We start from the raw sequence: 22,850 nt of genomic DNA on the forward strand, positions 1-22,850 counted from the left end.
AGGGCCCTTTCATATGTTTGTATTATTAAGTAGAAGAAAAGAAAAGCCAGGAAAGGAAGCAGCAGAGCGCGCAGTATTTTGGAAAGATTTTCGTCTGGTGTTTTAATCATAAAGCCCTCTGTTATTTATTCAGTGGAGGACCCTGGCAATATCCCATGCTCTTGCATCATTTGCTCTTGATATAAAGTACTTGCTTTTGTGCGCATGTTCCACTGGCTTTTTGTGTCGTTGCTCATTCTCCATTGGCTCTCCCCGCTGCTTCTGCGCTCAGCGCTCACGCCGGACCATCCTTCACAGAAAAGTGTATCCTACCCACGCTGCCTGGAACCGGACTGGGCTTTCCACGTTGCTTTGAAAATATAAAAAAGATGGAGAAAAAGAGCGAGATAAATGGACACGCCATGTCCGGCTCAGCGTCCACCGACCAGATTCTAGAGAAGAGCGCGCAGAAGAGCCTCGGAGAAAAGCTGATGGAGTTTCTGAGAAAGAACCTACTGGTGATCTTGACGGTGTCCGGCGTGCTGGTGGGCGTCGGGCTCGGGATGATGGTCCGCAGCATGAACCTGACCAAAGCGCAGATGACCTACTTCGCCTTCCCCGGAGAGATGCTCCTCCGGATGCTGAAAATGATCATTTTGCCCCTGGTCGTCTGCAGCCTCATATCCGGCGCCGCCAGCCTGGACACCCGCTCCCTGGGCAAGCTGGGGGGCATCGCAGTCGCCTACTTTCTGGTGACCACGCTGATCGCCTCGGGGATCGGGGTAGCCCTGGCTTTCATCATCAAACCCGGAGTGGGTGCAGGAGCTCTGAACACCAACAACCTGGGACTGGAAAGCGTCAGCAGCAACAAGGAGACCACCGATTCCTTTTTAGACCTGGCCAGGTAGAACCCTCTTTAATCGTTTTTAACATTGGATACAGTGACGCGTTAGGACGCGGTGGGCAAGAAGCGGGTTGGTGTGTTGTACTCTAGTGAATCTGGTGGGAATTGTAGCACAGATTGCGTAGGTCGGTGTGGGAACGCTGGTTAGTTACACACATGAATGGCCCGACGCTCGGAGTCATCCTCGCCATGCGTGCGCACACGCTCAGAAAGGCTTCAGCTGCTGTAGTGAGCGTTACATGTGAGACACTTAAACAACCACGTCCTCTCTGCCACTGTGTAACACTTGATCTGTGTAGGATCGAAATCAGTGTCATTACAGTTCTAGTAAGATCGCGCCGTTGGTTCTGTTCGGGAGGTTAAAATCAGTGTCACAGTGAGCCATTAAAGCACCTGAGTGACAATGCGGAGCAGGTCGGTGTAACCCGCAGTCTGTCTGTAAACGCAACTTTATTTGTTTAGGTCTCCTCTATTTGTGGGGAATCATGATGCGGCGTGGATGGAGAGTTCTACCTAATAATTAAAACTGCTTTAATTTGCAATTCAAATAGAGAGCGGGCTCACTGCATGTGTTTAACCCTCGTTTTAAGTGGTGGGAGTTTCAGTGTAGCTTAATAGTTTTGCTTGCACCAGACTAGTCACATCCACAGAATGAGTACTTCTGCTTAAAGTATTTAAATCCATTTTACTTTTAGTTGATTGTTGCTCATAACCTTTTACAATGCTGTGCCGCTCCAACTGAAAGCTCCAAATGTCTAACAGCTGATGAACTGAGAGGAATTGTTAGTCTCACAGCAGGGAAAGGGGGGATTGCACTTTGGACTTTTGTAGAGTCATGTTACATCTGATTGACATGGTGCCATTACATAGGTACCTGTAATTATGGATTATCTTTTAACCTAATTTAGTTGCCAGTTTAAAGAATTAAGGGATTCTTTGTAGAGCCCAGATTGCAGTCTAAGGGCTTCCAGAGGTCACAAGCACAATTGAAAAATGCACTGATGACTTTTCACTGATTATTAAGAGGCACAGTCAGTGTCTTTGGAGCAAACTCTTTTTTTATACAGGTGGAGGTCCTGTGGTACATTTTCAACTCAACCCTCTGTAAAAATGCTTGAATTCTTTCCCCCAGAACGGCAGTTGTTCATGAAAGTGGTGCTGGTAGCTTATAAATATCAGTGTTCTTCAGTGGCCTTCAGTGGTTAATAATAAGTTCTGAGAGTGTGAGGGAAAGCAGACAGCTGTTGAAATAGTAGGATGTATTCTGAGGAATGGAAAGAGGTGGAGGGCCTGCAGCAGAGTGTAGTACAAACAGAACATGGTCTGCTGCCGTCAGCACTTCTCCCTTATCACGATAGCAGGTGGACATGCTGCTTTAATGTCTCACACTTTATACTTGTGCTGGTGACCAGGTGGTGTAAATTTCCTGAAGGGTTACCAAAGGTGGCAAAAGTACTGACATTCTGTACTTAAGTAGAAGTACAAGTACTTATGTTAAAAAATACTTTAGTAAAAGTCGAAGTACTGGTTCAACTTCTCTACTTAAGTAAAAGTAAAAAAGTACAGGCTCTGAAATGTACTCAAAGTAAGAAAGTAAAAGTAGTTCTTTGGAGGATGTTTCTACCTGCTATTTTTGTGTAAAACTAACCGAACCTCATTATATATTATTGTAATAATATAAAATAATATTACATGAGAATACAAACGTTATTCCAATCTAAATTTTAATCCTAATGAGTGCACTCAGCTTGAAACTGTTATGTAGGACACAAACTGTGAAAGGGAATTTAAACACAGCTCTGTTCTCTGTGTCCTCCATAGTAGAGGGTGACTGTGCCTCCACCTAAACACAAACATGAGGATACTCAGGGGTTACAGTGGGATTCAGAAGCTGGAGGAACCCTAAGATCAGCTGTAGTGGCTCTGCATGGGGAGAAGAATCACAACTTTCTATTGTGAGCTGCAGTAAATGATGTTGGTGTGCAGGCTGTGATCAGCTGACCTGCTGCTGCTGCTCTGAGGTTTACTGCTCTGTGTGGATGAACTGAACTCACAAAGATGTAACCCAGTATTTCACAGCTCTCTGAGCTGATCTCCATCCCCTACACTGACAGCATACAGGCTGTAGAAATGTTGGATTCAGTGAATGAATCTCAGCATCAGCAGCTTTGATTCAAACTCATCTCTGCTGCACTGATGTAACCTGTAACTCTGACCATGAACACAATCTCTGTGCACCAACACAGAGCTTTACTGTAAATACAGTACAACAAGCTAACCTACTTATTACACACTAAACTGCAGTATTTTCATAGAATCTTTGAATTACACAAAGTCAGCATACTTCAGTTTATTTTCCAGTCCTTACCTTTAATTCTAACCTCTCTTCTTCCTCTCCTGTCCTCTTTCTCCATCTCTGAGTGAACATCTCTCTCTTTGCTCTCCCTGAAATACAGCAGCTCTTCTTTTAGCTAGCAGACACACTGTGTAACAAACTGCACACACTTTCTGTGTTTGCTGATATTTGTTGAGCATTTAGAAACGTTGCATTTACCTGCCACACGTTACTCCCTTCATGCTCGCTCCTCTTCAGTACCGCTAGCTAAGCTGTTTATGTGCCGCAGCGCAACTTACAGCGCTATAAATGATACATTAATTATATGGGTTTGCGTATTTAATCCCTTTGTACGAGATAAGCCCCGGTGATGGAGGATACACCAGTACGATTGTCTCTTATGTGTTATTATTCCTCCGTTTAGGCTCAGATCGTTTGATGTTTGACGGCGCACTGACCGGAAATGCAAACTTCTCTCTGACGTGTTAAAAAGTAACGAGTCTGTTTGAAAATGTAAGAAGTAGAAAGTACAGATACTTGTGTAAAAATGTAGGGAGTAAAAGTAAAAAGTAGTCAGAAAAATAAATACTTAAGTAAAGTACAGATACCTGAAAAATCTACTTAAGTACAGTAACGAAGTATTTGTACTTCGTTACTTCCCACCTCTGAGGGTTACATCAGTACACAACAGGACGTGAAAGCCAGTTCTACTGGAGAAAGTGTTTTTGTGTGCTTCTAGTTTTGTCTTTATGCTTTTGAGCAAAGCAACTGAGCCAAAAAGTAAGAATTCTTTGGAATATTTATTTTAACACGTTTCTGATTCAGCCACATTTGAAAAAGCTAACATTAACACTGTAAGTAGAGTAGCTTGAGGAGGGCTACTCTTAGTACCAGACAAGTCACTGTGCTTTTTCCTCACACAGACAGTCTCAAAGATGGCTGTAGGTGTTGTGGTATTACCTACTGGTTGCTTAAGTCCTGTTTTGAAGCCTCAAGATTAGCATTTCTGCCGTCACCATCTTGATTTTAAAAAACCAAAAAGTTATTCTCCAGTGAGCACACCATGGATAATCCTTCTTTTTTGCAACATAGCATGACCAAGATTTACAAAACAGACTTAATTTTTTATTCAATGAGACCCAAAATGAGTGATTGAATCCATAAAGTCAGCAGGAAAGTGTTTACTGAGGTCAAGTCTGAAAGCCCTTTTCCCATAGACTTCCATGAGACCGGAAACCTTTTTGAAACCACAGATATCGCCATCTGGTGGCCTTCAGACAGCTAACAAGCTTGGGTGCTAACCTTGTTTTCATAAACTGTGCAGCAACAATTTGCAAACACACATATCAGCTATTAGTGCTGAGTAACAAACTAATAAAAATTCAAGAATTTCACTCACAAAGGCTGAAGCACAAATTTATATTAATATTTGCCAGATATTTACATTAAAAATTCTCCATAAAGAGACCAGTATAAGATAAGATAAGATAAAACTTTAATGATCCCACAACGGGGAAATTTGCGCATTACAGCAGCTCAGTACAGAGAAAAATGAAAAGGATGAGTAAAAACAAATGAACTAAAATAGAATAGACTAGAAAAAACTATACACATATACATAAGCACTATATACATAAATATATATATCAATGTCAATACACACATATACATATACACACATATACACACATATACACACACATCAGAACGCTATATACAGATATCAAAACATTATATACATGTTACACACATTGTCCAAAGATAATGACTCAGAAAAGTAGGTAAGATCTAACAGGTACCCCCCCCCAACAAAACTTTCAGTCTCCTAACTTTAAATCATACCAGTAGCCATATGGATGAGTTATTAAAAAAATGTAGCCATGGTAGAGTTGTTATGAAATAAGAAACCATCTGTTTAGCCCCAAGTGGCCATTAGAGGAACTGCAGTTATTTTGGTTGTGTTGGCTTAATCTATAAATTGTAGAAGACCGCTTCTTCTTTTCACTGCAATGTTTATATTTCTTAATTAGAGGTAGTTTATGATTTTACAGTCTGTATTATTCTGTGTTTTTAGATTTTTATTGTTGCTCTGCTACAATCACAGTAGTGAAAGTACATGCAGTTCAAATAGAGCAATTTTTTTCTGAAAAGTTCTGAAAGCTCAGTAATTTAGAGTTGCAGTTTGTGTACTGCAATACATAGTACTGAATGTCTTACTTGTTGGCTGTTATCTGGATATGTGTCCAGCCAGTAGAAAAATCTGTAAACTGTTGCAATCAGTTTCATTTAAAAACCAGAAGAACCAGCAAACAGACAGACGGACCATTTCAGACCACATCACAGGATCTAAATTATACATCAAAATGATCATTCATGATACTTGGCTTCGATTAATAAGAAAATCAAGCTGTTATGTAACAGCTTTAAAAATCAGTCCATGGAGAGGACACAGTGGGGCTATGGAAATCATGCCAGCTTAGTTCGGAGTTCACAGGGTTAATCCAGATTCTCGCTCTGGTCATGTGATAGGACAAAACCTGACTCCCTTGATGTAGAGGAAAAGAATATAGGGACTCTTGTATTGCAATAATTTGTTTGCAACATCAGGAAAGAAATGACAACGTGAAGATATCATGGCTACCTGCCAGTGTGTCCAGGGGAACTGAGATATTGAACAGCTGAAGCAGCATTTGGCCCTGAACTGAAGGCAGAGTTGATGGGGTCATAATGTTATGAGCTGAATTGCTTGGCTGTGGTCTGGCCATGGGAATAGATGTGAGCAAAGCCTGTATTTCTTTGCACAATACGATGTGACCCCAGAGGATAAAGTTACAGAAAACACACACCAGCATGTGGAAAGGGCCTGCAGGCTTCCAGTAATCCCTTCGTGATTATTTTACAGTAGTGAAAATAAACTCCTTGACACTCTGTGACAGTCTGTCAAGAAAATGTTTGAATAAGGGATTTATAATGACAAAAGGGATGATGAACCAAAGTGTTCCCTTTGAGGATGAATAATAAACTCCCTGTAAATCTGGATATTATCCTCTGCATTAACGAGGCTGCCATAAATAAGGAAGAAAAAAAAGCATCTTGGTGCCAAATTGCTCCTCTTTCACAAAGCTCTGTAACTGGCATTTGTGATTATGTGATGTTTCAATTGCTGTTACTACTATGGAAATGCAGTGGATAAATGTTATGAGCAGTATTCATGTGTATTGGCCTCCTAGGGGAGACCACTGCCATCGGGGAGTACCATTGCCGTTTGGGGTTTAGGTGGATGATGCTTGTCAAAGTAACACCAAAATTAATTTCAGCTCCATTCAGTGTTATCCACTTCTCCTGTGAGCGGTTTTATTCTTGTGGCTTTACCACATTAGACAGTTCTTCATGTCCCTTCATGTTGGCAAAACATCTAAGCTACTGTTGGATGTGTGACCGTGAAAATTTGTATCCTTTTGCTAAATTAATGCTGAAGTAATGCTTTGTTCACATAAACTGATATAGATTGGAGTTGCTGAGTCCTCAGCTGCCTGTGCTGGCAGTGCGCCTCTTACTTTGCTAAACCAAATGTTTTACATTCTGCTCATGAGATGGCAGCTTGTGTTTTAGGAACTAAGCATCCATAAAAGCAAATAAAGATTTTGCTTAAAAAAATGTAAACTAAGGAGAAGAAATAATACCACCCCAGGTGAAGGTGAAAAGAGTGAATGGCAGGGAGTGCAGCCCTCAAACGAGGTGTGTTGAGAAGGTTGCCAAAGAACACAGTAGCCAACAGAAGAGGAATGAATGGAAAGGAAGCAAAGTCAGGAAAAGGGAGAAAAGATGGCAAATTAAAAGGCATAAAGCCATTAAAATTTGTTTAATTTTATTTTCCAAATCTGCCTGGCTGATTAACTGAAGGTGAAGTGAAGCTTTTAATGAGTACAACAAAACTTCCAGCATACCTAATCCTAGGTAAGACCGTGCTGATTTGTTTTAATAAAAGATGAACCAGACAGCAGATCAGTGTCTGAACTACTGCTTTGTCAGGGAGTTTAGGCTGCAGCGGCCTTTAGGGAGGATCCTGGGAAAAACGCCAAAATACAGGGATGATAAACCAATCCTGCTGACAATTTAGTGTTCAGCCAGGATACTGGCACGATTCTGAAATACTTGTCCAGTGTTGATGTAGATGTTGGCCTTTTATTTAACAAGTGTGTTCAGATACAGAAGCTCACACACGGGATCAGGGATACGATGACTGCAGTTTTCTGTGGTTCTAACTTGTTTTTCCTTCTGTCCTCAGGAATTTGTTTCCAGCAAACTTGGTGGCCGCTGCTTTCCGTTCTGTGAGTGCCAGCTCCTTACTTTGACACACCACGCTGCCCCCCCCCCGCACACACACACACACACTTTATATTCCCCTTCCTGCCTTTTTCCTGTACCACCTGTGTCTTGTGCAGATTGTTCCTCAGAATATATTTTCCCAACCACGCGGATGTTCATTCTGAGTTGCTGTAAATCCTGCTTACAGCCCCAAGAACCTCCTACTGAGGAGACATCCAGAATAGAGACCGCCGCTCTCTCCTGTTCTCCCGAACTCCGCTTTTTCCTGTTCCTCACCAGCCGTTACCATGGCGAAACCATTCCATTCCAGCCAGCCTAGCAACCCACCTCGCCTCGGTACTCTTGAACACAGGCCGCTCCGCTTCTTAGAAACATCCTGTCTGTTAGTGCTAATACGGGGATACGGAAAGTTCAATATTTGGGGATGAGGTGATACAAATTGACTATCCACACACACACACACAGAAAGGAAAGCATGTTCACACTCTTTTAGTCGTGTGCACACTTTGTCGAAACTTAAACTTGTCTGAAACAAAACCTGTAAAATTACAAACACACAGACAAGTCAGTCATTTCTCACAGAAAGAGTAATGGAGTTTAAAGTGTGGCTAGGTTATAGAGTTCAGCCCCAGCCCCCCCCCCCCCCCCCCCCCCCCCCCCCCCCCCCCCCCCCCCCCCCCCCCACACACACACACACACACACACACACACACACACACACACACACACGCTCAGTCTATGCTGTGTTAGAGCCCCCGTGGGAATGGCTCCAACAGTGGATTATACCAAGAAAGCAGAGGAGAGGGGGGGATTTACACAAAATGACAGGCAGCTCGATGTTTAAACAGACGTTTAAACAAATGATGTGTAAGATTCAGATTCTTGGACAGCTGATTTTTTATCATTTGAGACTATACCCATGTACCATATGTGTCTACATGCCTGAGCCCGTTTAAGAACCAAGACTTTTTTAAGCCCATATAGATCTGTAGAGATCCTATAGGACTGTTTAAAGAAATGCTTTGAGGGAAAGGGAGCATTGTTACAGTTCTGTTTACTGAAAGACTGAACTTCAGTGGACGGTGTCCAACTGGGTCTCCAGTCTACAGAAAGCACATGTACTCAGTGAATTCCTCACTGATTGTGGATGTCCAGAATTTTTAAACCTGGGCAACCAAGAACAGGCCCATGGGAAGTCAGAAAATAAACCCACTGTAGAAGACTAGCATAAGAAAACATTTTTTCTTATGCTAGTCTTCTACTCATATTTCAAGAGGGGTCAGTGGCACCTTGCAGGTCCCCTTTTGAGATACTTCTGCTCAAATAGATGCCCTATTCCTGAGCAATGTGATTGGAAACTTTATTACTTAAAACAACTTTTTCAAAATGTCATCTATAAATTATGTTATTTCCACTTAATGTCAAAAACTTTCACTCATCTCAAAAATACAAGGAAATAAACAAAGTGTGTGAATAAATAGCACGTCTTTCTTTTCTTTATGTTACAGTATGCCACAGACTACAAGATGATTGCTGTAGGGAATGACTCCAATGGGACGACTCTCTATCAAAAGGTAAGAATAGGGAACATACAGTGCATGCTATTATGCATGGAGAGTATGTGACATGTAAAATACCAAATGACTGAAGGAAAGTGCTCTCATCGCACAGTTATCTCTGCCAAATTGAAAAGAGGAGGTTAGGCCACCGTCCACCTTGAGGTACATGTTTGCTCTGAGCACTCTGTTTGTATGCGAGTCATCCATGGGTGCAAACTCACTGAATCAGCACTATGAGCAAGTCTAATGAAAGAGCTTGTTTGAGGAAAGAGGTTCAAGGTTGATGGTGAAATGCTGGTATTTCTGGGAAATGGTACAGTATCTAGAAACAAGGTCAAAGGCTGGTCATTTTTATTTATGAGTTTTAATAAGTCCTAAGTTCAGTGGTCGCGAATAGCCATTGGATAAAATTACTTTACTCAATTAATTCTTGTACTTGTAACTGCTGAAATATTCCTTATAATTTCTTGATGGCACAATCTAATTTTAAATAGATAAAAGGTCTTCAAAAAGGGGAAGATAAGTCGCTTATTACTATGAAGTTACTTATTGGCAACACTGGTTATGTGCTAGGCTGTTCCAGTTTCCAGATCAAATCAAATAGCATTTAGCTTGCCATTGGCTTAAATTACTTTTTGTTACCAAATGCTTAAAGAATTGTAGCATTTTCTTTTGTTTCACAGCGGCTGAATTGCAGTGGAGCTTGGCGGTCAGACAGCACCCTTCCTTAACTTCCTGCTGTATGTTTTGGTGCCATTTAATTATGTCTATGTCAACAGATATTTAACAGGTATTGACAGTAATATGTAGTCCATCCACAGACATCAGGTCTATTATTCAGACAACACGGATGTCGTGCAGTGTGCTTAAAACAAGTGTGGTTAGCTTAACTAAAGACCACATCTCTTCTTTTGTTGTGTTGCGATCAGAATTTCAAGTGCTGGCCACCATACAGGTCATCTTGACCCAGCAGATATCCATTGAGCCTGGTTTGAGGCAAGATTATGTGCTGGTCTTTACTCCGGGGGTGGGGTGGTGGTGGTGGTGGTGGTGGTGGTGAGGGATCCTGACAGACAGCCAGCACCAGATTTCTAGATTGCTACTTGCCTGCTACTTGTAGTAGATGTTGCATCATAGACAAGTGTATGATGACTTTGTTCATTTGTCAGCAGGAGATACAGAAGATTGGAAGCAGCTAACAGATGCATGATGGTACCCAGACTGCTAAACAAAAGCATTTAGTGAGCAGTACAAAAGCCTTTTTAGGCCTGTACCACAGCAGCATCCTGTTAGCAAAAACAAGGAACCACTTTGAAAGTCTTTCAACAGCAATGCATTCAAATAGCTTGCTTGTACTAAGGCATCATTAAAGAGCACACAGAAGTTTTATAAGTTTGTAAAAAAAAAAAAAACAGTCTGAAGTTATTGTATTTGATTATATAATTAGCTAAATTTTTAACATAACCTTTAAATCCGACTGCTTCTCCCCAATGGCCATGGCTTGTCCCCACTGACCCAGTATGGGGGAACAGTTGGGGGAATCTGATTTTGGCATTGGTCCATGGTATTTGTCTGTCATGGGTCTTGGTGGACTGCCTCCCCCCAGTGCCAGGGGATGAAGCTGGTGGAGCTGTGGGAGAGCTCAGTACAATGGAAAGGGATTGAGCACAGGATTTGTCCTTGTCCCTATTCGTCATCCAGTTCACTGAATCCTTCTGACTCCAGACTTATGCACACGCACACTCAGTAATAAGTAAGAGGTGTCGTATAAACAGCTCCATTATTTGACAAGTTTATCTTTCCGTGATGAAAGGATACACATTAGGTTCCAGTCCAAGAGTACAGTGGGTGACCATCAATGTGCAACTGCTATTGTGAGAAGTGTTTCATTAGCTAAGAAAACAAGTTTTGTTTAAAGTTGGGTCAACATACGTTTTTAGCCATGCTAGCAGTTTGGATTATGGGTCAATGGACCACCACTTTAGTCCAGTCTAATAAAACTTTTCCACAGAGATTCATAGTCCTCTGAGGATCAGTCTCAAGCATTCTAGTGACTGTTCTTATCTGTATAGCGACACTGACATTTTAGGTTTGATATCATGAAAGCATTTGGATGGCTTGCCATAAAAGGGAGAACAGACATTCAATTCAATTAAATTCAATTTTATTTATATAGCGCCAAATCACCACAAATAGTCGCCTCAAGGCACTTTGTATTGTGGGTAAAGACCCTACAATAATACAGAGAAAACCCAACAGTCAAAACGACCCCCTATGAGCAGCACTTGATGACAGTGGGAAGGAAAAACCTGCAGAAGAACCAGGCTCAGGGAGGGGCAGTCATCTGCCACGACTGGTTGGGCTGAGGGGAGAGAAAGACATGCTGTGGAAGAGAGCCAGAGATTAATAACAATTAATGATTAAATGCAGAGTGGAGTATAAACAAAGTAAATAAGGTGAATGAAAAGAAACAGTGCATTATGGGAACCCCCCCAGCAGCCTAGGCCTATAGCAGCATAACTAAGGGATGGTTCAGGGTCACCTGATCCAGCCCTAACTATAAGCTTGATCAAAAAGGAAAGTATTAAACCTAATCTTAAAAATAGAGAGGGTGTCTCCTGAATCCAAGCTGGGAGCTGGTTCCACAGAAGAGGGGCCTGAAAGCTGAAGGCTCTGCCTCCCACTCTACTCTTAAGTATCCGATGAACCACAAGTAAGCCAGCAGTCTGAGAGCAAAGTGCTCTATTTGGGTGATATGGGACTGTAAGGTCTTTGAGATAAGATGGGGCCTGATTATTCAAGACCTTGTATGTGAGGAGAAGAATTTTAAATTCTATTCTAGATTTAACAGGGAGCCAATGAAGAGAAGCCAAAATGGGAGAAATCTGCTCTCTCTTTCTAGTCCCTGTCAGTACTCTAGCTGAAACATTTTGGATCAGCTGAAGGCTTTTCAGGGAGCTTTTAGGACAGCCTGATAATAATGAATTACAATAATCCAGCCTAGAAGTAATAAATGCATGAATGAGCTTTTCAGCATCACTCTGAGAAAGGATGTTTCTAATTTTAGAAATATAATTACAAAAAAGCGGTCCTACATATTTGTTTAATATATGTGCTGAAGGACATATCCTGGTCAAAAATGACTCCAAGATTTCTCACAGTGTTACTGGAGGCCAAAGTAATGCCTTCCAGTGTAAGTATCTGGTTTGACACCATGTTTCTAAGATTTGTGGTGCCGAGTACAAGAATTTCAGTTTTATCTGAATTTAGGCCCAGTTTCCCATACAGGGATTATGTCTAATCCTGGACTAAATACTTTTTCCTATTTTGGTCTTCATTGACTTTTTTTCTTTTAGTCTAGGACTATGCTTAATCCATGACTAGGAAAGTGGCTGCTGATATTTCCTAGTGGATATCCCAAATAAATAAAATTTAAAGGTACAGTGTGTAAAATCTTACCACTAGATGTCAGTAGATTGCTCTCGATAACACACGAATGACTGGAGGCGGGGTAAAGGGGTCCCATCTCAGTACCAACCAAATATACTGAACAACCTCTTGCTAATGCTAATAGCCGTGGCGCTAGCTAGCTGTTACAATAGCGATCTGTTCTTGTAGCTAACTGCTGAAATTCTCAGACTGGCACAGCGGTACCAGAGCAAGGTGCAGCGCTGGGCGATCGACCGCTGGCTAGAACCCTGTTCATTATCTTTAAATTAAAAGTAACATATAACGTATACTACGGATGTGGCCAGTCTATAGCCACATATATAAAAAGCAATACAGCGATGTCCATCTCAACCGCTATATTCAACATGGTAGTTTCCACAAATTGATGCCCTCTCCCATGTATTTTTATTTTTATTGGATTCATTCTAAGTTTATGACAATGCATTAATTTGTTGGAAGACTTAATTACACACTAATCAGTATATATATTTATGAGTGCAATATTCTTTTTTCTATTAAATAACCTCAAAAAAATGACTGAGTGTAGCTTTAATGCTGTGCCATGAAAATCTATCAGCTGAGATTCTCTCAGACTGTAGATTCTCCCGAAGCCATTGACAGTCAGATATGGCTGAGCAGCTTATTGTTGCTATTTGTGGACAGCCAAAGCTGTGTGATTCAACTTTACTTTTATATAGAGACAGAACAAAGAAGAGAGGGATTGGAGTAAAGTTGCACAGTCAACCACTGCCCACCTAACCCTGCATATCTCTTCAGTTTCCAAGGAATGTTTCTCCCATTACAGTTCTTTATGGCATTTTCAGTGACAGTAAGTCTTAGTAAACAAGATGCTCTTACCAAGATACATTTTTCAAGCCTTCTGCATGGCTGGAGACCCTTTCCCCTTTTGCGTTTTTCTCCCTTTTTACCTGAACCAACTAGGTTTTTGACAGCTCTCCTGACCACAGTCTTGCCAGTATGGTCAGTCTGTTACAGTGTGGCTCTGCTCGGTGCTTTAGGTCCCTTATGGTACAGAAACAGATGGCATGAACATTCTGGGTCTGGTGCTATTTGCCATGGTGTTTGGTGTGGCGCTGAGGAAACTGGGTGACGAGGGAGAGGAACTCATCCGTTTCTTCAATGCATTCAACGAGGCCACTATGGTGCTGGTTTCCTGGATCATGTGGTAAGTGCTCTTGGATGAAATTAATTGAAATTCAAACGGCTTTCGACTTGGACACTGGGATATTTTATGACATTTTTCAATCAAATAAAGAAGGCCAGGCAATAACTGTCTGTACTATCCATTCATTGCTGTATTTGACCTCTCTTTTCTCCTGTCTCTCTTCAGGTATATCCCCTTTGGTATCATGTTCCTAGTGGGCAGTAAAATTGTGGAGATGGAAGATGTGGTCCTTCTGGTCACCAGCCTTGGAAAATACATCTTTGCTTCGATTCTGGGCCACGTTATCCACGGAGGCATCATCCTGCCCCTCATCTACTTTGGTTTAACTCGCAAGAACCCCTTCAGTTTCCTGTCAGGCCTCATCACACCCTTCACCACTGCCTTTGCCACCTGCTCCAGGTATACTGTCACAATGCAGAGTCTCTGTTGAACGGTTACAGGGAACAGCATTTCTATCTATGATAGAAATTAAATTTAAAAAAAGAAATAGCACACCCAGTTTTTTACTCTGTGTTCAGTCCTAACATCCTGGTCTTAGCTCCTGCTCCGCTGTCTGCTGAGTTTGTATAGAAAAGATCAAAATCTAGCAGACTGTCCTAAGAGGAACTTTTATCTTGTGCTATCTTGGCCTGCAAGAGATCACTTGATAAATTCAATAAGGCAAATTGCCTTGTTGAATTAGTCATAAGGGGATAAACCCCTCAAAGTAATGTTTCCTTTAGCAAAGTTCTGAATACAGACTTTATAGCTTGAGCCTTAATATTGGTACGGCTCTAAAAATAGCAAAACTAATATATTTAATATATATATATATTAATATATTTTTATTTAATATAATTCATGTTTATTCCATAACTACTGAAAGTGTATCATTAATGGTGTTACCAGTACAGCTTCTTGGAAATGGATGGGCATTTTTTAGTCTTACTGACCAGTTCAAACACTTTGGGTTTGTTCATTTTTTGGGATTTTAAAAAGTTACTTTTGAAATATAGGATAACATAATGTAAATTGGAACAATAACCTCTTTTATCTCATGCAGGGATCCTTTGTAAGGACTTAGCACAGATATTTTTGCTTTGGAAAGCAGTGATGCGACACTTAAAGTCTTACACATTACAGTGCTGTGAAAAAGAAAAGAATTTGCAGAAAAAACCCTATCTGGCCCTGTGTGAAAAAGTAACTGCCCCCTGAAACTAATAGTATAATAAACTTAATAACATGTGCCACCAGCACAAAAACTGCAGTCAAGCATTTGTGATAACTGGTGATGAGTCTTTCATATCTCTGTTGATGAATTTTGGCCCACTCTTCTTTGCAGAATCATTTTAATTCAGCCAATGTGGCTGAATGAACAGCCTGTTTCAGGTCATGTCAAAGCATCTCAATCTAAGTCCATCGTACTTGACTCGTCCAAAACCTTTTTTTATTTTTCTCTTCTCCAGTCAAGGCTGACTATTCCATCTTATCATGAACATTATCATGAACTGCTAGTCGAGAAAGCTGACTTGCCATCACAGTATCCTGTACTTGTCTCTGCTGGCAGCCCCTCCCCTATGCACCCTAGTGCTCTCCAGGCTTTAAATGTGCTACTGCTTTGCTGAGGTGTTTTTTTGGAACCTCGTAAGGTCTTCATAATGAACACAGTAAATGGCAAATGGACTAGCTCTTATATAGCGCTTTTCTACTCAGTATGAGCACTCAAAGCGCTATTACAACATGTTTACATTCACCCATGCACTCCCATTCATACAAGCACTTCCATGTTTGCTAAGCTAAGTGCTTTTTAATTAACTATCATTCACACACATTCATACTCCGACGGGATGGTCGGAGAGCAACTTGAGGTTAAGTATCTTGCCCAAGGATACATTGGCATGTAGCCTGGAGTAGCCAGGAATCGAACCGCTGACCTTCTGCTCTACTTACTGAGCTATAGCCACCCCAAAGAGATGATTTTTTTGAACCTAACTATCCCAGTGTATCTCTTTCTGTTTTCCTGCTAAGGGTAGCGCGGGTAAAACAGCTGCATGACCTCAGACACCTGTCCCCCCCTGTTTGTTTCTGTGTTTGTATTTCTTGGATGGGTGTTCCGTTAACTGTAATTTCCCCATTGTGGGAATAATAAAGGTATTCATTCATTCATTCATTTTGTTTTTTGAGCCACTCAGAGGTGGACTTGCTGGTGTGTTTTGGATCATCGGTCCTGAAGTGGCAAAGCAGCCGCAGACCATCACACTGTTTGACTGTTGGTATGATGATCTCTTTATGAAATGCTGTTAGTTTTACACCAGATATAACGGGACTCAAAAGTCTCCAGAGGGTTCACAGATTATTTTCCCAGCGGTCTTGGGGATCATTAAGATGTTTTTTGGGAAACGTGAGACGATCTTTTGTGTTTTTTAAGGTCAGCAGTGGTTTTTGTCTTAGAACTCTTCCATGTGTCCATTTTGTCCCCCAGTCTCTTTCTCCTGGGAAGGTTCACCACTGTTCCAAGTTTTTGCCATTTGTGGAGAATGGCTCTCAGTGTGGTTCACTGAAGTCCCGAAGCCTTAGAAATGGCTGTATAACCCTTTCCACACTATTAGATGTCAGTGACAGTTTCTCATCTGTTCTAGATTTTCTTTAGATCGTGGCATGATGTGTTGCTTTGTGAGATCTTTCAGCGTGCTTCACTGTCAGATTCTATTTGAGTGATTTCTTGATTCAGCAGGTCTGCCAGTAATCAGGCCTGGGTATGGCTTTTTTTCAATCCCGTCCAGCAGCTTTAGCAAGTAGAATCATGGTCTGAATACTGTTGTGCCAAACACATTTGCTTTGCCAAGAGGAGCGCTATAGACTCTCCATAGGCTCCTCTTGTTAGTCCTCTTCTCTTCTTTATTTTATTATTCAAATTAGTATCCATGTAGTTATATAATGCCAGAGCTCACAGGCAGGAAGGGGCAGGTTAGCAAAAAAGAGGGGACTATAAAGAGAGGAAGGAGGAGGAAAACAAAGAGACAGAAAGAGAGAAGAAAGGGGAGGAGAGAGACAAAAGATAAGAAATAAAGGACAAAGCACAAGTAAAATGCAGCAGTTGGGTCGTCAACTGCTGCATCAGAAACAATTCACATACAAAAAACACACAGCACCTGAAAGAGAGGAAAACAAAAAGCATACACAAACATACAATCTTGTTGTGTGTCTTGTGTGTGCGAGTGTTTGTGTGAGCGTCTGTCATGAAAGTTTGTGAGATTGTGAGAGTGAGAAGCTGCAACAATGCCCCCCCCCGAGCCAGAGACCGACAGATAAATTCAATTCTATTCAATTTTATTTATATAGCGCCAAATCACAACAAACAGTCACCTCAAGGTGCTTTATATTGTAAGGTAAAGAACCTACAATAATTAATAAATGAGTAATGAATGGCCCTCAAGAGTACTGAAACCTGAGGCATAACATCACAATGACAACTGTGTGGTCACCCTGTAGAAACAAGAGGGAGGCACCAGATGGAGCACCCACAGCCAAAGAGTAGGAGCAGAGAAAACCAGAGGCAACAGACCGCCAAGCCCGCCAGAGGCTGGCCACCCCAGCACGAGCCAAGGATGACGCCCCAGGGCCCCAGACACTCAGGAACCGCCCGGGACCTGGCAGAGCCATGTCTCACATGGGGATAAGGCTCAGCAAACCCTAGACCTGTGCTCAGACACATACTGGTCACATAAACACACACAAAGAAAAAAAAAATTCACAGACACACATCAACCCACCCTCCAAATGGCTGCCCCCCAGAGCCAGTAGCAACCCTAACACTCAGCCAGTGTGGCCCCTGGACCAGCAGCCAACCCCCAACCTGGGCAGAGTGCAAGGGAAGACCTGTGGAAAGACCCCCCCCCCCCCTTCCGGGGGCCCATCTGCCCAGATATCCACTCAGTCAAAAAAAAAAAAGTATAATATTAAAATGTGTTTAATAATCTGAAACATTTAAATGTGACAAACATGCAAAAAAGAAAAATCAGGAAGGGGGCAAATACTTTTTCACAGCACTGTAGGTTTTTTTGCTGAAGGGATATGTTTTGTGCATATTTTTGAGATGTGTCTTACTAACACCACCACAGGACACCCTGCTGTGAAGTCACAGTAGCACAAACTTTGCATTGCGCTATCACAAGAATTTGTGTGTATTTGGGTGGTTATGCGGTTTTTATGCTTCATCCTAATCTGCTGCTAACTCTGTTTTAGACTGCAATTTATCACCAAAAATTTTCAGTAAATACTCAGTATAATTAATGTCACTTCTCAATCTAATTTCCAACATAGTAATAAATAGCAACACAGATAACACGCTAACATTAATATTATTATTCACATGAATAACAACTTTCTGCAGCAGTGTTGAGACTAATGCCAAACTAAGCCAGCGGTAATTCAATTCTGCATACATCACATGTTTCTTCTCTCATCAGTTCTGCAACTCTACCCTCTATGATAAAGTGTGTGGAGGAGAACAATGGTGTGGACAAGCGCATCAGCCGCTTCATTCTGCCCATTGGGGCCACGGTTAACATGGATGGCGCTGCCATCTTCCAGTGCATCGCCGCCGTCTTCATCGCTCAGCTCAACAACACTGAGCTGAACGCTGGACAGATCTTCACTATCCTGTAAGTTCAGGCAAAGAGAAAAATTTTTGTTCAGTAATACCACCAACATTTTCCACCCATTCATTTGTTCTGACATCTTTCTTTCCCGTATAAATAGGTGGGATTTTATTGTATTTTATTGCAAATGTTCATACTTTTAGGGTGACAGCCACAGCCTCCAGCGTCGGCGCGGCAGGCATTCCAGCCGGTGGCATCATCACCATCGCCATCATCCTGGAGGCCATCGGCCTGCCGACCAATGACCTGTCCCTCATGCTAGCTGTTGACTGGATTGTGTGAGTATCATATTAGAAAACACGTAAAACTTTCAGATGATCACGTACACCTGCACTTCACCTAGCTTACAGTAGGCCAGCTAGATCAGAGTTTCCCAACTGGTGAGCCAACAAGGGAAAACTAATAGAAACCCCCTGCTATATTTTCCCAGCGCAAACACACAGATCAGATCAGATCTCTCTCTCACACACACACACACACACACACACACACACACACACACACACACACACACACACACACACACACACACACACACACACACACACACACACACACAAGCAGGTTAAACAAACAAATGGAAATAGGTCATATTTAAAAGACTGTTCCTACTTTATGATACAAAGCCCACATACTTAAGAAAAGAGTTTAACTTGTTGTATAAAACATAGTAATCCTTAGTTTTCTCTTTATTTATGTTCATCAGTCCAACCTTTTGATTGTTCCTTCCTTTTCTGTGCTTGTTAGTGCAACTTTCTGTCTCCCTCGATGCCATCAGCAACTTTGTAACCACTGCTAAAACTAAAGTTTGTCACAAACGTTCTCTTTGGGAACAGGGATCGTACCACTACCGTAGTGAATGTGGAGGGTGACGCTCTTGGCGCAGGAATCCTCCACCATATAAACCAACTGGAGATGAAGAAGCAGCAGCAGGAGGGGGAGCTGGTAGAAGTCCAGGTGGAGGCGGTGGCCAACACCCAGGCGGAGGAGGAGACATCTCCATTGGTCACGCATCAAACCAAAGCCTTAGAAGCCATGCCGGAAGCCATCGAGTCAGTGCTGTGATCTCAGCCAGACTTTAACCTTTCTTGACCTTTTACCTTTGACATCTCTGACATTGCTGCTGATGGGGAATCATTCTGATTCAGTCTCCATAAACAAGTCACTGATTTCAGTTGTGAAGAAAATGCCTTCTAGTGTCTTGTAGAGCGTAGACAGTCCACATAGTGCCACACTTGCTTTTGAAATTGGGTTTCCATTCGAGTATCTATCGAGTATGCAAATTTGAATGTACAGAAAATTTAAGTATAATTTACGTTGAAATTATTTTCCTAATTGAGTCAGTTTTTTTTTTTTGTATTTTACATTTTATTTATTAAAGCATTTTGAAATAAACATTGATGGAAACATACCAACGATAAAATCGGCCTACAACATTCCCATAAACGTCACAGGTGTGCTCATCTCATGTCCTACATGAGACAGTCACTGCCTCGCTAGCTTCGTATTACAGAACACAATGAAGTGCATTTATTTCTTTTTTTTTATCTTCAGGCCAACTATAACTAAAGAGGACTAACAACTCACCAGATGCTGACAAGTCAGAGTGTCTAACCAATCTTGACCATGTCTGTCACTGCTTAAGTACTCGTCTGATCACTTCATCTCAGCTGGTGGAAGTGTGCGTGTTTGCATTTGACTTATTCTGTTAATTTGCCGTTCTTTACTTGGATAGCTGGATGAAAATAATGCATTTTTGTATTAAAAGTGTCAAATTAGGTTAAAGTGGGAACTGTTTGGTCCTAAGTTTAAGAGTACTCTTTGTCCAGAGAGACATTTACAAGGTGTGTTGAGACTTTTACCTGCTGAATACCAACAGACAATGTCAAACATTAACTTTTCAAATTACAGGTCAACACCCCCCACCCACAAACGTCATGCAACCTATCAGTAAAATATTGACCTAAAGTAATTTGGACACTGGACTAATGTATGACTTATTCTCCTAAAAAAAACTATTTATCTCTGAGTAAATTCTTCCCATCTCTAAAACCACAAAGAAAGTGCCAGCTGCACATGATTTTCCAGCTGATATTATAATTTTACAAGCAAGCTCCAACAATTTTGTAATGACAGCAGCGTTAGGTTAAGGCAGCATGTGCTGGCACATTTCTTAGCTTTTTGTGACAGAGTACTTTCAAATGCTGTTTGACGCTTAGCTACATTGTTTGATGTTAGCTATTTTATTTATTAAAAAAAATAAAATAAAAATAGCTAGGAGCTTTATAGTTATGCTACCAAGGAGTCTGAACAGTAGCTTGTTAGGTTTCCAGATTGTCTGCTTGCCAGCTAAAGCTAAGCTAACAGCAAGCTATGCTAGAATGTTTTTAACTTATCTTTGCTTAGCTAAAGAGGTGTGTAGACTAAGCCCAGGGAAGATAACTGTGGATAACTAAACTGATCTACTAATGATACAGATATAAAATGTTTCAAAGGTGTTCACATTCCAGCTTCATTTTCTTATTCTGAGACTCTAAAACAGGCTTGGATGATTTACAGTCCACAAATTCCTCATTTATCTTATATTAGCCCGTTCTGTAGCACCTCAGCTCATACTTTATCTGAAATAAGCCATTTTACTGTCTCTTTCAGACCCCCATCCTTAAAAGCCCCCTTTGTTCTGATTGGCTATATTCCAGAAGCCTGCAGAGGGGAAGCATACCATGCTTGTGAGTAGGGCTGCAACGATTCATCGATTAACTCGATTAAATCGATTCTAAAAATTTATCGACACAAATTTACTGTGTCGATGCTTCGTTTAAACTCTGCAGCGCTCAGCTGTCTCGGTGTAAGCGGCGCTCCTCACTAGCATTAGCAGCATTAGTGCTGACGTTTTTTTGTGGGTTTATTGGGGGCTGGCAAACCAACATAGAACTGTATTACCGCCACCTACTGGACTGGAGTGTGAATCACTCACGTATACACAAGCACACATTCTAAAAAGCTCTCTGTCACTGCGATGGATTTCCTTTAACACAGAGTGGATCATCACTAGAGTTGCCACCTGTCTCGTAAAATACAGAACCCCGTATGTTACGGGACTCCGTGGAATACGGCTCCGTAACATGCCGTGTTCCGTACTTTACGGGACGGGTGGCAACTGTCGCTGACATGCATTTCCACGCCTCCACTGCTCTCTGTGTGTCTGTGTGTGTTGTGCTCGCTGAGAATTTCAGCTGCTATTTTTGTCTTTACTTCAGCTGTAGCTACCAGAACTAGTTTGCTAGCGAGCGCGGGCCATTAGCACTAGCGATGGTTCGGTACGGGAAGGCCCGCCCCCCAGGACCGAGGGGCTCCTTCAAAATATTTTTTATACTTTAATCCCTTATTAGTGACTACATATAGACCTGCAGTAGAAACGTATTTTCGAGAATGCTTGTGAATACAAAGCATTACACCATTACTCACACATGCGCCATGGCTCCCGCAGCCACTAGTTTTTCAAAACACTCATAGCAGGCAGCGGTTTTAACTGCGCAAGCGCAAAGAGGCGAAGCTGGACGGTGAGCTCAAGTAGTGAAAAAGGAAACATTTTTCCAGCGTCCAAAACAGCAGCTTTTTCTTTTAGTAACCACCATTAAAATCTTTACTGGGAAACAGCTGGAGGTCCTTCATCAAGCACCTGATCAGCAAGTGTTAAGGTGAAGAAAAGAGAACTTTGTAGCTGCTCCATTCACCGCTGTTTGTTCACATGGCGAGAAACTGCATTACGGAAGTTAAAATATGCAGATAAACTGTTAATAAAAAAAAAGTATTTCTTATGCGATTACTCGATTAATCGCTGGAATAATCGATAGAATACTCGATTACTAAAATAATCGTTTTATGCAGCCCTACTTGTGAGCTATAGGGCTTGTACTTTGTGAAAGTAGAACCAACTTTGGAGACAAAAGTGGAGATAGAAGTGTTATAGGTCCCATTTTATTTATGGTTAAAAGGTCTGTTTCCATGCAAAAAAAAAAAAAAAAAAAAAAGGGACAGAAAGGATCACAAATGAACCTGAAAATGTAAAACAGGAGCGTCTTAAATTTAACCCTATGTTGTTACCCTAAAGGTGAATACTTCACACATGGCTGCCAGAGTGTGTGTGTTATTTGAAGGACTAATGATAAGCTGTTGATACTGTTAAGGTTAGCAGTACTGCAACCACACTTGTTTGACACTCCAGGTCCGCGTTTACTGAAGATCAGATATTAAACCTAAGGTTGTCAGTAAGGTCAGTAGTTCACAACAGTGTGCCTGAGAAATCACAGCCAATCCATAAGTCATTCACTCAAAAATTAAAAGCGTGATCAAATGTTTACACTCAAATACTGGACCAAAATGCAGTTCGGATCATACTGCAGCTTATTTTGTTGCAAATCCATCCTTTGATTTCGGGGGATTTTACTTCAGTGATGTCTGAGTC

The 22,850-nt window shown here is 41.5% G+C and overlaps 1 protein-coding gene across 1 annotated transcript; it reads left to right on the forward strand.

Annotated features, from left to right (window-relative positions):
* Positions 1–225: 225 nt before the first annotated feature.
* Positions 226–21,219, forward strand: slc1a4 (solute carrier family 1 member 4). The gene is made up of 8 exons (XM_030748101.1): positions 226–883; positions 7,507–7,549; positions 9,056–9,121; positions 13,576–13,742; positions 13,908–14,141; positions 18,191–18,385; positions 18,526–18,660; positions 19,219–21,219. The coding sequence occupies exons 1-8, from the start codon at positions 369–371 to the stop codon at positions 19,445–19,447; spliced, it is 1,584 nt and encodes a 527-aa protein (XP_030603961.1). The 5' UTR covers positions 226–368; the 3' UTR covers positions 19,448–21,219.
* Positions 21,220–22,850: the final 1,631 nt, after the last annotated feature.

Source organism: Archocentrus centrarchus, chromosome 15 (assembly GCF_007364275.1).
Source record: "Archocentrus centrarchus isolate MPI-CPG fArcCen1 chromosome 15, fArcCen1, whole genome shotgun sequence".
Taxonomy (NCBI): Eukaryota; Metazoa; Chordata; class Actinopteri; order Cichliformes; family Cichlidae; genus Archocentrus; species Archocentrus centrarchus.